The following is a 15091-nucleotide window of genomic DNA, read 5'->3' on the forward strand; positions in this document are numbered from 1 at the left end:
CCTTTCCCATAAGGGACAAAGTTAAATGGTATGCAGCATAAATATTCTATTATAACCTACAGAGCAGCTAATACACTCTAAACCTTTTATAAAATTAGACAATTTGTACGCCAAAAGCTGGCTACAGACTTAAGTTGGTGCTTCCAAGTAAGTCGTCAGGCTGCATAATATTTACTGAAGTTTAGTAGCATGGCATATTAATGACATGTTTGAATAAAAGACACAGATGGACTTTATTCTTGCTAAAATCACACAAGTCCCAAACTGCAAGTTAATGAGTTGATCTGCTCCTCTGAAGTAATTTCCCACAGGATGGGCTGTTTGAGCCCACATCATCCTACATTTTTTCTCTCAGAGGGTGTTAGAATGAATGTGATACATTTTCTGTGGCACACATCAGGCACGCTCAGCTCAGGAGAATCCATTAGAAAGGTTCTGCCCTTATCCCTCTATGGGCTTAGAAGGCAAAGAGGAAAATGTGTTAGGCTGGGGACAGCGGCTTGACCCTGCCTCAAAACGCCACAGTTTGAACCTGGAATATAGATGCAATTCTAGTTTTTAACAGTGCATCTTTTTTCCCTTGTGTTTTCCATGCTCATCTCTTCCCTCTCCCTCCCCCCCCCCCCCCATTTCCCTTGCACACATTTAGTTTCCATACCACTGTTCCCTTTATTAGTCTTTTTCTCAGCTCCTCCCTTCTTCTGAGCAATTTGTCATTATCACTGTCCTCAGGAATCTTTAGCTTGTCTCCTTTATTTCAAATCACTAGTCTTCCTTTATCTTCCTTACAGTTTCCTGGGTTTCTAATTTTCCTTCACCCTCTGGTTTTCTCTCTTGCTCACCCCTCTGTGACATTCCCCTTGCTCACCCCACCCTTATTGCTTTTCATACACTCCATCCTATTTTCTGTTTTGCTCTCCTAGCTTCTTTCTTCTCTTTCTTCCTGTCTCTTCTTCAGATTATCTGATTCTTTCACAACTGACAGACCTGAACTGGAAATATCCTGGAAACGTACCATTTGGAGCTTTTTATTGGCAATTCTAGAACCACTGTCTGTTTTCACCCCACTGTGGGACTCTGGACAGGCCCCATTTCCTTTGGGCTCATGTGGGCAGTTTGGATTCTAACTGGAACAATTTGTCTCCCTCAAAGCTAGTTCCTCAGGGACGTGCAGAGAAAGCTAATGACTTGCTGGTATCCAACAGCATATTTATTAAGTTGCTCTCACATGCACTATAAGATCACTTGTGGAAAAAAAAAGCTCAAGGTAATGTATAATATTAATAGATTTTCAGTTACAAGTTACACAAAAAGAATCCAATATGTCAACTGTCAGGCCTGTCCTACACAAGAAACCTCAGCAGAAATCTTGCTGGCTGGAACATAACATTTAATGCCTGTTTAGAGTAAAAAGGTCTGCAAGTACAAGGCACTACTATTAGGATATCAGAATTACCAATTATCTTTGCAGTCTTCATCCAACAGATGGTTTAATTTTAGCTGTGTCTTTGTTTGAGGTAAGTTTTTGCTACAACTTCACCTGACTGAGACATTGGGAAAAACATCCCCACCTCCCCGGTGGCTGCAAGTGAGGGAGGGGCAGGTGAAGGGGCTAAAGAAAACACTGGGGGAGTGCCCTCCAAGGGCTATTGGTGTGATGGGATCTCCAACAGGAGCTCGCTCTGAGCTTTTCAGTAAGCTGGTATGTGGAAGGCTCTGAGGCCTGGTGACCTCTGCAGCCTGCAAGGCACAGGTTTCTGATCTCTGGAAGGTTTCTCTGGTGAGTTGGCCTGGTATTGGGGAGAAGGAACACTTTGCTGCTATGCTGTCTGCTGCAGGCAGAGCACAGTGCTGCTCTGCTCCAGCACTGACCCCGGGAGTATGAAGAGACCAATTCACTAAAGACCAAGTTGGGAAGTACTTGCCTTTTCTGCAAACACCGGGTTGCCAGAGAGCTCCGAGAGGTGCAGGAATTCTAAGTGCAAGGTACCAAATTCTGCTAAGATGCTGCTTCCGGCAGATGCCCAGCCCCAACTCCAACTCATGCCACTGCAAGGAGAGAAAAGGGAGCCTTCATTGCCAGGAAAACACAGCCAAAGCCTGAGGTCGCCCACTGCCCCAGTGCAGATCCTGCCTTTGCCATGTGCACGCCGTGCATACCAGGTCTCAACAGGGGCCATGTAAAGGACATACATAGATTTTTAGGACTCTCACAGGAGCAGTTCTAGTGGGATGGAGCAATAGTTTTACAAAAGATTGTTTAGAATAGGGCAAACACACAGACTGCACATGCCAAGAAACTGCAGTTTTTGTGGAAGAGTAATCCCTCCCAAACAGACCAGCTTATAGCAGACTTTGGAAGAACACTGACAACCTGCCCTACACAAGTCACTTTGGGATAAAACATGCCTGTAAGTAGCCTGGGCTGGACTCTTGCGCACAAGTCTGACAAGTCTGCTATTTTATGGAGAATCCAGACTGTCCTTAAGTACCTTGTTTCAACAAGGTCTCATACTCTTGACTGCCATTCCCAGCATATGCTTGCTTGCAAGGGGAAACAGCAACATCAACACTAGCGGAAAGATGCCATTGGGTGAACCTGACTGTAATGAAAAGCCACAGAGAATTTTAACATCTGCACAGGACAAATCTGACCCTGAAAGCACCCCACTGGTGCTCATCTCACGTGCCCTGAAAGAACAGGAGGGCCAGCATAAAACTACAAGAAGTGGCAAACACTGTCTGAAGCAGCCAGTTATACAAAGTGCCTCCGCCCCTACTTTTGATGTACTGGGATCCCTTCTCAGATTCTCTTTGCCGCCCCTCACCCTGCCAAATCCATGCAAAGAGATAAACTGGCAGTGAAGCAAAGCAAGGAGTCGATTCTGGGCACGAGGAGGGCATCACTTCTTGGATTTGCTTTTACATTCGACCACTTCTTGCTTGTACCCCACTGCTACAGATTACAGCTCCACACTTCTCTGAAATCCACACAGACACGAAAATGTCCTGTATCCTTAAGCCTTGGTCCCCAAACAGCCTCTGCAGGTGCTGGCCCAAGGAAGCTTGGCTGAGCCATCTCAGAAGTGACGTGGCTTGGATTTTCACATCTCTCTGCGAGCGCTGTTTGAGGTCGATACTGGTGAGGGAACAGGTTTCCAGGGATGGGGGGGCGGGGGTAACACTAGATGGCGCCTGGGAGCTTGGCTAGTAGAAGAAAAGGGTTTCTGTTGTTTACAGGAGGCTAAAACTAACGATCTTTCTGAGAGGGGGAAAAAAAAAAGTTTCCCCTCCCTGTGATATACAGAAAACCATTTCAGGTCCAGAGCTGTTTGTTTCGCCTCCAGACAAAAAGAGCCATTAGATAAGCAATATGTTCACGCCGTTTCAAATTGCTCAGTCACTGCCAAACGTCAGCCTTCCCTGCAAACTGTCAGGAGGTTGTATCACCAGATTTTCATTTGAAAACACTGTATGCAGCTAAAATGGGTACCCCAATAACATCGAGTGTTTATGGCAGAGATTTCCCTCAGCAGGCAGAAAGGTCCTCCAGTGTGACCAGGTTAATGTTGGTATTAATACTGCATTGGACATATCTGCTGAACCTGGTAGCAGCTGGCCCTGGGATGGGTGTGCTAAACAATCCCATGGTGTTCTCGTATCTATAAAGAGTCAATTACTTTTTCTTTATTTACTGCACTGAAGGGACGTTGTAACAAATACGATCTCACAAACAGAAACTGCTTTCTGATCTAGTTCAAATGAGGAGTGCTTGGAAGCAGCCAAATGGGGCCGTGTTTGTTGTGACAGGAGCTATGTGGGGTCACAGCAGCTGACACAACCCTTCTCCAGGATCTTCTGTCCCAAACACGCAGCCAGGCACTGCCTGCAAGGACTGTGCTGCTGGGAACACAGGCCCTGGGTTACAAATCACAGTAAAATTCAAGAAGAGGTGGTCTGGAGGAAACAAAGTACGTCTGCAATGTGTCCCTGGGTTAAAGAGCAGCCTGAAATGACCCCCTGCAGGAAAACATTTTTTCAGCATTACAGACTGGACAAAGTGCGTCTTCACAGCTGCCCTGTTTTATAACAGCTCAGAGGAAACTACTGTTTAAAGGACCTTGGTCTTCAAGACAAAAGAAAATGCCCAGAGCTCTCTTTATCCCTCAGATAACTACGTCTTCCTTAAACACAGTGCAAGCACGGACTGAAAATGGTTGCATCATCTCCTTCCCTCATGGACATCCAAAGCAGAAAAACAGTGCCAAGTCAAGAGAGAGACAAGGAGAGGATGTTGAGGAAAAATCTGGAGGTGCAGAGGGTCTAGGGGAGATGTGGAGGAAAGCAGGGGCCAGGGACCTGGAACAGGAAGCACTGGGAGAAACCACAGTGCAACACACAGGCAGAGAGCCTTGAGAAGACAATGTACTCTAGGACCTGGCAGACGACGTGGCAGTTGGACCAGCAGGATGGAAAACAAGCCTGTGTGAGATATGATAGAGTGCCTGTGTGAAAACAGAAGGCCACAGGGACGCACATCAGCAAAGAAGGGACACGAGTAAATGGTGGTGTGAGGTGACAGGAAGAGATAAAGCCAGTTGCCTATGGGAAGACCTGAGGGGGGTGGATGTCTTTGTACTTGGGTCCTCAAAAATGTGTATGCAGATTTGACTTAATGCTAGGTTTTGTTTGTTTCAAACTTCTGAATGTCATTCTTAACCCACCCCCCCAAGCTACCACCACCAAAAGCCTGCACATGCTGCATGACTCTCCTCTTTCTGGGATGATGAGGTCTCTCTGGAATTAGCACATCCTTGTAAAAGTAGAATTGGAGACAGAATTCCTTCTTGCAAAACTCTTCTGGGCTTTGGTTTGGCCCTGACATATGGGTCAGCAAGCTCTCACAGCATCACCTCACCCTCCTCTGCTTCCACTTCCACATGCTATCTCACACTGAAGAACTCCCTTCCCCTTTGGGTTTTACAGCCTTTGGCTGTTCATTATGCTCCTGCAGTAGTCAGACTACAGATTTAGCTCGCTTCATCCTTGCTCCTAAATCAATTGATACTCTGAGTTTTCACAGCAGTTTCACAGCCCTGAAGCCAGAGCTCAAGCCAGTACTACGGGTTCTGGATTGTGGGCTCAGTGTTATTTTCATTTTCTTTGCTCTTAGTCAAGGTCATCAGCAAAACATTTTGGGAATGTCTAGGCAGACACAGTCTGTTTCAATTGCCTTCACAAAGGGCAGGGGAGGGTTTGGCATTTCTGTGAAAGGTTAGTCTATGCCGAGTCTTTATCAGCCACAGAGGAAGCAGAATGTCTCTTCTGTAAAAAGAGACAATTAAAGTCGTGGTGGTGGCTCAAATTTTCACTGGGATTATGTGCAAATAAGACAACTGAAGGGTGACAGTGATATTTGAGCAATGGATCAGTGTGAGCCAAACATTTGAAAATCTTGCCCTTCACAGACAGATGAGCCAAACAGGAGATTTGGGCTAAGAGATGAAAATTATTTTCATGGCTGCTGCTCTGAGTTTTGCAAGAGGTGAGGATGAAAGGCTTTTGTTAACCCACATTTCCTGCTGTCTTTGTTTCAGCTGGCATGTAGCTTCTACCCTGGGGGATTTGTATGCGGGCATCAAAATGAGCCAGTGAGCCCTTACTGGCAGGGAACACTGTCTGCTAGCAAGAATCAGAGACTGGGAGTCCAGCCTCCAGGTTTGCTTCTGTCTGCTGAGAGACCTTCAGCAAGGTATTTAACCCAGCTGCCTCAAAGCTCCTCTCCTGCATGAGAACACCACCTACCTGACATGAAATGCCGTGGCTCTAAGTGAAGGATACACACCTGGCCGAGTGCTGCCGGCAGGGAGAGAACTAGAGGATCTGTATACTGCCCCCCTTCTAGCAGCAAAACCGTCAGCCAGTCCCATCCAGTTCCTTTCCCAATTTTTCCAAACAAAAGCCTGGATAAATTCAAATGCATCTAGTGGGCACTGCAAAAGTACAGAGAGCACCACATGCTACGTGCAGACTACAAATAACCTTTCAAAGAAAATGAGAGTAAGGAAAATGCTATTGCAGCAGGGAGCCCTGCCAAGAGGTAGAGGAAGAAACTGCGGATAGCCCAAAATTAATAAAACACAGCTGGGTTTAACTTGAGTCACCTGCAATCTCTGCCAAGGCACCTCTTGGTTTTGAGTTGGCAAAACAAATGACCTCGAAGAATCTGCACTAGAGGGGGGCACCTCTGAGGAACTGCTGCTGTTCCTGCTTGAATCCTGGTCTTTTACAAACATTCAGTACAAAAATGACATGCTTGTAAGGACGTGTGTCTTGCCTGCCCAGATTTATGACGCCACGTGGGATACCAGTGGGGGTGTTAAAAGCTGGTAAAAGTTTCTCTCCAAGTTCCAGAGCTTTACTCTTGAACACCTGTTAAAAGAAGAAGAGAGGATAAATTTTTGATGGACTGCTTGTGAATACTAGTCACACTGGATTCTTTCAAATCCACTTTTTCAAAGACACCATTATAAAAAATTAAAACTGCTGTAATGAGAACCTACCATTTCAGGCACACTGCTGCCCTAGTTCCACTGCACAGTAGATCTGAACCAAAAGCCATGCTGAACTTTGGTATCTACCTGAATGTCCTCTAAAAATCTATACTACACCTGTTCCAAGTCCGCTGCCAAACCCTCACCCTGGCTGAGAGCAGCCAGAGCTGCAGAGCTCAGAACACCCCAAATATCTCAGCAGCAAATTTCCATGATCTGAACTGATCCAAAGAGTACTTCTAGGGAAAAATTCTTCCCTTTTCCCAGGGCAGCAGAGGACACAGGGAGGTGAAATGACTGAATTAAAATCAAAAGATATCTTTCTAGGGTGAAACACAGTTAAGATTTACAACATGGGTTTGCCTAGCTTGTGTCATCTTGTGTCGTAAAAAAACATGATTTCCAACAAACAATCTTTTACTTGCAACTCTTTTCCAGGAAGGATTCATGGTTTCATGGCTAAGCTGCTCCTCTTCCATTTGTAATGACTCAGTTTTGGGCTTTCAAATCAAATTATAGTTTATGGTGTCTTGCAGCACAAAGCCACCATACACAATTATTTTGGGACAAACTGATACACGCACTAATCTTTGCTCCAGAGATTAGTCCTGATCAAGGGAAGCCTGTAAGTGACTTAGGAAATAAAGCACAAGCCTTTTACCTCTACCCCCCTATACCAGCCCAAGCTGTTGTAGGAGTTCTCAGAAAGCAGGAATTTATTGCTCTAAAAATACAGCACTGAGGAAACTTGAGCTCCCCTGTGGGCTTGCAGATCTTTGATACACTCACAAGGAGATAGGGGTTTGGTTCAGAAGGGAAAGCAAGAGACATGGACTTGATTTTTGCCTTCCAGCCTGGTGACACTAACTGGGTATATGACAGGCACTGCCCTGGCTGCTGAGCATCACTGCTGACTGCACTTCAAGAGGTCACTGCTGGAGTTTTATGGTTTAATGCGGTTTCTTTTTGCTCTGTTGATCTGAAGCCTGTTGAAGTTGTGACTGAGACAGGCCCTGAGTTGGGGCACTGAGTCTTTGAGAGTTTTCCCTGGAGGGAAATCACAGAGAGAAGTCATTCCTAGAACTCATTTAAAATGCAACTAAAGTAACAGAGCTGCTCCTGTGACTCCACGGATCAATGGTGCCACTATGCAGTGATGAGCCATCCCATCCTATTATGGTGGACAGCACCCAGCCATGGTCAGTGTATGGCATGAGAGCTAAGCTCTCATTTAAGAGCCAATCTTCCAGTTCCTTCACTCACAAAACCCCCCTTGGAATCAGTTTCTGCTTGCCTAAGACTTCCAGGGCAAAGGAATAATCTCTTCATCTCTCTACAGCTGTAAAATTCCAGTCCAGTCACATTATATAACAGATTATGGCATTAAGCCCTGGCCTCTGCTGGGCTGGAGAGAAAGAAGGAAAGTGGCAGTGAGAGCCTCCTGCTTCAGCCAGGACTCCTGGGGGATGGGAGCATCCACTGAACAGCTGTTCCACCACGCTGCAGGAGGGGCTGTGACGCCCAGCCCACACCTATTGGGCAAGGGGACATTTTGTGGAGCTGTATCACTGTGACACATGAGCTGGCAGGATACAGGTAGGTACCCTGCGCTGACACTCTGCCACCCTCCTTCCCTGTACCCCAGGGCACTTTATCTGAGAAACTACTGCTACAGAGAGACTGTCCAGGTAGAGTCTGGAGCACTTGCACCTACTCGGTTGCCTTACTTAGTCTGAGGCAGAATCTGGAATGATGTTTGATGAAATATTGCCTGTGTTTAGAATACAAAGGAACAAGTACAAAGACAAAGATCACTGCAAACGGCATTTCACTGGGGAGCAATGTGTCCAACTGAAAACATGTCTTGCTAGAATTGCCCACAGGAGAAAAGATCTTTGCAAATGAGCCATGCATGGTGTGTGCAAGGTAATTATGCGAGACTTAATTAAAAGAACATTAGTGGCATTTCGATATTCATAAAAACGATGGGTTTAGCCTGTTGTTATGGAGGGATTATCTGATGCTCAGGAGAAAAGCTGCTGGAGAAACCTTTCAGTTCTCTATTGGTGACTGTGTGAGACATGCAGAGCTGCTGAAACAAACCTCTTCTCCAGTTAAGTAGTATGCAGCCAACAGTCCTCCAATATAGCGGATGTTCACCTCAAACAAGGATGCTTCTCCGTTCTGCAAATACATAATGATATACTTGACTGCAAAGTCTGCACACACAAATGGCAGCTAAGGGGAACAGATTGCAGGCAGATACTTAAGTCTCCCAGTCCTCACCCACAGCGTAGCACAGCTTTTCGTCTAAGATCTCACAGCACTTTATTTGCTCTACAGTGACAGGTGGAGCCTGAAGGGAAGAGAAACACCCAAACTGTCCATTTATCACCAGCTGACAATATGTAAATCAGTTAGGGCAGATGTACTTGCTGTCCATCCATCCAACTCTGTCTTGGGTTATGCCTTACAAAATGCTGTGAGTTAGTGCAGGGCAAAAATTTGCCTCTTGAAGCGTTTTATTTAAAGAGAACATTGTACAGCCACATGGAAAAATTACTTTCTCCATTTTCTTGTGAAGAGGGCACTGCATTAGATAGATGTAATGCACTTTCTACATTAGGTGGGTATTTTCCGTCATTCAAAGACTCACCCCAGTCTGCAGGCTTCGGGAGGACCGCAGCCTATAGCGTGCCTGTCATGGACACGCGTACAGAGAGACAAACTGCGTGATATCCATGTGCCCCCCCACCCCAGACAGCAGACACAGACAGATATGGTTCACTGAATCGCTCAAGAACCCACTCAACTGGAACAAGTTTTGCTCTACCTACTCAGCTGATGACCAGCAAATGTCAAAACGACTGCATTCAAAAAGTGCCTTTAAAAAATACACACTCCTGGCTGTTGAATCTGCATGATAAATGATTCCTACCCTCACACAAATGCATAAAGCCAAAAATCAAAAAGATCTTCCACCAACACAGAGCTTTCAGTGAGCAAAGGGGCACTTGAACCTCTGTGCTAGCCTACCCTTTCCAAATACCTGCAGGTTACAAATCAGACCAAGTGCTTTCTTGAGATGATGACTGAAATTACATGAGACAGATCACGGTACCCAGTTTCAAACAGAGCTTGTGGGCCTTGGAGTCCCTGCCTCACTCTTCTGGACTATTAGAGTTCCTTGTACAGAGCCAATTTTTAATTAATTTCCCTCCTTCTCTCCCTCTGCTGTGCTTTCTGACTCCACCGATCAATCCATAGCATTCATTCTTGTCTTTGCAGATCAATCTATTCTGCAGGCCAAGATTAAAAGCTTTTATGAAATCCAGATAAATTATCTCCCAGTTGATTTTGTCCCTTGTTTATCGATTCAGTAACATACTGAGAGCATTCACCAAATTTATCAGATGTGGTCTTCCTTTTATGAATACATGAATGCCAGTCGTGCCCTCCCAAATGATGCTTTTCTATAAAGGCAGCTGCATGCATTGTTCTCATGGGGAGAACCATTTTTCACAACAGACAACTAGGCTGGCATTAAAAAAATAAAAGTTTGAACTGCACTCTGGTTTTAACATTCTCTGTATGTCACTGATGAGATCCCATCAGCTCTCCCACGAGAAATACAAGAGTTCGCTTGGAGACCAACAGTCAGATCTATGGCAAGAGGCCCCGGCCACACAGTGAGATAAAGGACAGCATCCTTCATCTGATAGCACTGCAAGGCATGTGTTGCTCCCAGAGTCCCAGCAAGTCTAACACTAGCTCTAAGAAGTGGCTAGGAAAGCTTCACTGGCCACAGAGAGTGAGCATCTCTGGCCATTTTTAGAGATGCTGCCCTTCCTTCCAAATCTAGGCTATGTGCTCCCACTCTGCTGCCACGGTGCCACGCTCCCACTGCAAAAGTCCCAGCAACAACACAGCAACAAAGGGCTCTGCCAAGGAGATCAGCATTTTCAATCTTAATGTAGAAAGAAAACTTGTCTTATCACAGGCAGACATTTAACTGAGATGAAACAGAACTTGTTCTTTGATGAACAAAACTTCCTTGGAGTATCTAATAATTACAGTTGTTTTTATAACCCAGACGAAAACACAAAAACCATTAAACACTGAATCTCATTTTCAGCCAGACACCGTGAGTCTGATCTGGTGGCCCTTGGCTGGAACCCAGTGCCATGTATAGGCAGAAGATGGGGTGAATCATCACAGTAGTTCCTTTGGCCTTAAAAAAAATATACCAGAGCTGAGTGGTTTCTTTCTCCCCAGACTCCACAGGTCCCCTCCCCAAATGATTCTTAGAGAAGATTGTGATCAGAACTGGTCAAGCATGCTGAGATTTGGTGACACAGACAGGAATTCCCAGTAACTGACTCACCACGTTCAAGTCAAAGCTCTTCTCCACCCACTTCTTTGCTTCTTGGAATTCCTCCTCGAGTTCCATGATGTACAGAGTATCTAAGGCGTCTACCACCGTAGCTCCTCGAAGGCCTCCTGCATTGCAAACAGAACAGCACGATGAAGCCCCATCAATGCAGTCGTCTTTAGTTCTAAATCAGTCTGCAGGAGCTGGGACAGGCAGCAGCCTCCAGTCCCAATACTGGGAGTGTCTGGATGGGAACCAGACTGGCCATGGTCTAGGCTGAGATCTTCTAAAAGGACTAATGAGCTCTTCTATCCAAAATGGGCTGCCTTGGAGGGGCCCAATTTTCAAAGGCCTGACACTTCTGAAAGAATACCCCCAAGGAACAGCTCAAGGTCCACACTTTAAGTCACCAGTCATGACTGAAAGCCTTGGCCTTGTTTTCCAGTCTTATCTTGGCCAAAGCGGCCAGGCAATTCCACTCCTAATCTTTGTTGAGCTGTAAACCTAAATTCAGTCTCTTTCTAACCCAGTTACAAGCACAACCCTCTTTTAAGTGAGAGAACTGTATTTTTACAAGAGCATCCAAGACAGGACTTTGATCATCCTGTCTTGATGCAGTGTTTGTTACCTGGGGCACAAAGTACGTTTGCACCATGCCATGACCCAGGGTTTCCCACTACCAGTACATATACAAACCACAGCCTCATCTGGCAGCAGAGAAACCAGAAACTAATCTCAGTGAATCCTGAACAGAGAGTGGATGACTTTAAGGAAAGCTCTCTTCCTTTGGCTAACAGAATGGTCCCTGTGAGCACGCTCACCAGTCTCCAGCAGATGGCAATGGGACACACGCAGATGAAGCAAATGCCAACCAAGTACTTGGACCAACCATGTCATTCATGTAAAAAAACTGCATGCCAAGTGCTGTCTTACGCACAAGGACTATAGGAGAACTTCCAGCGAGACAGAATGACATGGCATGCCATGCCAAGAAGACTATACAGGGTGTGTAGGCAATCTTGTAGCAGTTGAGATTAAATGAAACTAGAGATGTTAACAACCCTGGGTTTGGAACATCTCAGTGGTAGAGTCTTATTTCTGTCAGGGTTCCCTAAAATTACTCCTAGTATGAGAAAGCAAAGGGTATGAAGCACACTGTGACTCAAACCCCTTTGTGCTTTAATTACAAAGGCCATCACTTTCCTGGGTAACTCAAACCAAACACAAATCCTCACATGGAAGATTCCAGTTTGGAATCATCATCAGTCATCCCTCTGTGGATGTAACGCACCAGAGACACAGGCGTGAAGCTGCCTCTGTATTGCCGTCAGAAAGCTGCATGTGCAGGCCCACACACACACACACACACACTGCTCACTTGCAGCCACATTCCTACCCACCCCCTGACAGTCAGACCTCTTGGAGTCTCTGGCAGCAAAGATGCTTGGATGAGGTTCAGGTTTCGTTTCTGCAGAAGAAACTGCTTGTATCGGCTCTGTCCCTATCATCTCCCTTTCCACTGTAACCACAAAGACACACACACTCTGCTTATGCCCAGGGGTTTTCCCGAGATATATTTCTATTTGGCTCAAGTCAGTTCCTTCTTCTAACAGACTTGAAAATACCACCCCAAACTCCTCCAGTTTTCCCAGGCTTTTATTGCATGCTCAGATTGGTTTGGCACTTTTGTAATACCTTGAGTGTTACTTCAATACTAGTTCTGCTTAAGAGAGGAAAACCCAGCAGGATGCACTGTCGAGGAACTACTGCAGAGGGGAGAGGAAGGCAAAGGTGAGTCACATGTCATGAACCTTAAGACTTTGGTCTTTTCTTATTAAGGAAAAAAAGTGACTGTGTCTGATGTACATCATACCTTTTCCCCAGAGGAGAAATGCTCAGATCCACCAATTTCATACCGGGCTCATTTATGCTTTCAGCATTCCTCACCCGTAAGAAAGACATCCTGCCTTATTTTGTTGATGTTACAAGATTGCAGTTTTGACACTTTTCAGCCAGTCAGCACATCATTGCTTTAATGAAAACCCAACCAAGACTTTACTGCTCAACTACAGATTGCTGGCTTTCGGATGCTGTCTGCATCAAAAACAGGGTCTGTGGAAAAGGGATGAAGGCAGTAGAGAGAGCCTCTAGAAATCCATTTATTCCTGCAGGCTTGCGAAATTATCATCTAACCAGAGCTATCTCGGAGAGTGCAATAGATGGAGTCAAACAGCCACTCGATCAACTGGTGGGTTCTAAAAAACAGCTGAGCTGATGTTTGTATGGCATGTTTTCCAAAAGCAGTGACCATGAAAAACAACATCATCGCAGTCAGAGCTGCTTTTATCAACCTTAATGATTCTTCAATATTAATGATTATGTGATTTTTATACACTTTCCTATTAGCAAGGAGAGACATACCAGCTCAGAGCAATACGGACGCAGACAAAACATTTTAAAAAGAGAAGGAAGGGCAGTGCCGCCTGAGGCACAGCCCATTACTGTGATATTCTGAGAGTAACACTAACAGGCTCGATTTAATTTGATGATATAATCCACAAAGGCTTTCATAATCTGCGGAGAGACAATGAGAAGAGTTGGCTTTGCTCAAACTAAACAGAGACAAAGAGACAATAAAGTTACAATTTTCTGGGATGATTAATTGAAGTGAAAAATATCGCTTGAATTGACAGAGCCTTTTATGTTTTTAGCAAGTAAGGCCTTTAAATACACGAATTGCATCGGGGATTAGGAACATGCTCGGATCTTCACTAAAGCATAGCTCTGAGTTGCTTAGCTTTCCTCCCCTGTACTTGACAAAGTGGAGGGCAAACCTTGCTTCCCTGCTGGTTTGTCTTTGTGTCATTTTAAACATTTGTTTTAAATATTCCCCTAAACACTCTGTACCTGAAGGTCCGCAGGCTGTGTGTTTTGTACAAGGGTCTTGTCGATGTTTCCTTTCTTCTGCACCAGCTTTGAAGCAACTGCAAAATGCATGGCTGACTTTTTTTCCTGCAGCTAACAAAGTCTATTGCAATACCAAGAGCTACCGGCTCAGCTTCAGCCGTCTCCTGAGTATGATAAAAAAGAACCTCCTTCCCCTCCACAACCATGCAGAGAGCAAACCAGGCAGCAGGACTTTCTTGTTGTGTCTCTGTCACTTGCCAGGACAGAGAGGACATCTGGGAAGGACCCTGACCCCCCCGTGCACACTGCCATGTTACTTCTTTGCTACAGAAGCATCTTCCTTCCTGCTCAGACTTTGCTTCATCAGATATATGACAGAGCTCGTGATACAATGTCCAATGGCTCTGATTATACTCAGCTGTCAAAAGATGGTGCTATACATACCCTAGCATGTTTATTACAATATATTGTAACATAATACAATATATATACACCCATTTATAAAGGTGACAGTATTTGCTTGACATGCTGCTTATTCTGAGAGATGTTAAAAAATAATCACCTTTCCAGATCTACACATTATAATGTGAGGTATATAATCAAAGGGGAAGCAGCTTCAAAAGGAAAAGGAATCAAAATCCACTCTGACACTTTTGACTCTTGCTGACACTCCCTTCTCTAAATTACTGGTTTCAGCCTCCTTGTACTCTCTCTGAGGGAGTTTTAAAGTAGAAACCAAGAAACCCTCAAAAGAAATCCTTCTAAAAGTACCCAGAAATGGTAGCAATGACTTTTAAGCAGGACTCCTGTTTCCACAAATCTAAGGCCCTGTGTGCTCTGAAAAGCCCCTCCATGATCCTGCTGCAAAACTGGCTTGGAGTGGAGATACACCTCGGCTGGGAGAGACAAGGTCACTTCGCTGATGGCCAAAAGGGAAGGTGTGTCTATCAGACACAGCTCTAGGATCCACACCAGCTCCTGTACTGCCCAGTGAGAGCCCACAGCCTTTCTGAATGGGAAAGAGGAACCTTCCACTGGGACCAGTTGGAAGAACTAGGACCTCAGGCATAACACAGGGATGCTTATCTAGGAGCATTTCTAACCGAAGGACTTCATGGCAGCTCTTGTGACAACAAGTGGCAGGGCCTCTTCCCAGAGTTTCATCTGTAAGAGAACAGCAGCACACCAGAAGCAGCAGGTCGTGGTAGCATTACAAAGGTTCATCTCTTCGTGAGCTGAAGGAGGGCCTGTACCACCC

General features: G+C 45.3%; 1 protein-coding gene across 1 annotated transcript in view; it reads right to left on the bottom strand.

Annotated features, from left to right (window-relative positions):
- Positions 1-15091, bottom strand: part of MAN1C1 (mannosidase alpha class 1C member 1) — a 65566-nt gene that overhangs the window by 9441 nt on the left and 41034 nt on the right. Inside the window, exons 4-7 of the mRNA XM_042793642.1 lie at positions 10939-11054; positions 8658-8738; positions 6338-6432; positions 1926-2049 (exon numbers count right to left, since the gene is read on the bottom strand). Coding sequence (XP_042649576.1) covers positions 1926-2049; positions 6338-6432; positions 8658-8738; positions 10939-11054 — 416 coding nt within the window. The remainder of the gene's footprint in view (positions 1-1925; positions 2050-6337; positions 6433-8657; positions 8739-10938; positions 11055-15091) is intronic.

The sequence above is a fragment of the Tyto alba genome, unplaced genomic scaffold, assembly GCF_018691265.1.
Source record: "Tyto alba isolate M040663 unplaced genomic scaffold, T.alba_DEE_v4.0 Super-Scaffold_20, whole genome shotgun sequence".
NCBI classification, from domain to species: Eukaryota; Metazoa; Chordata; class Aves; order Strigiformes; family Tytonidae; genus Tyto; species Tyto alba.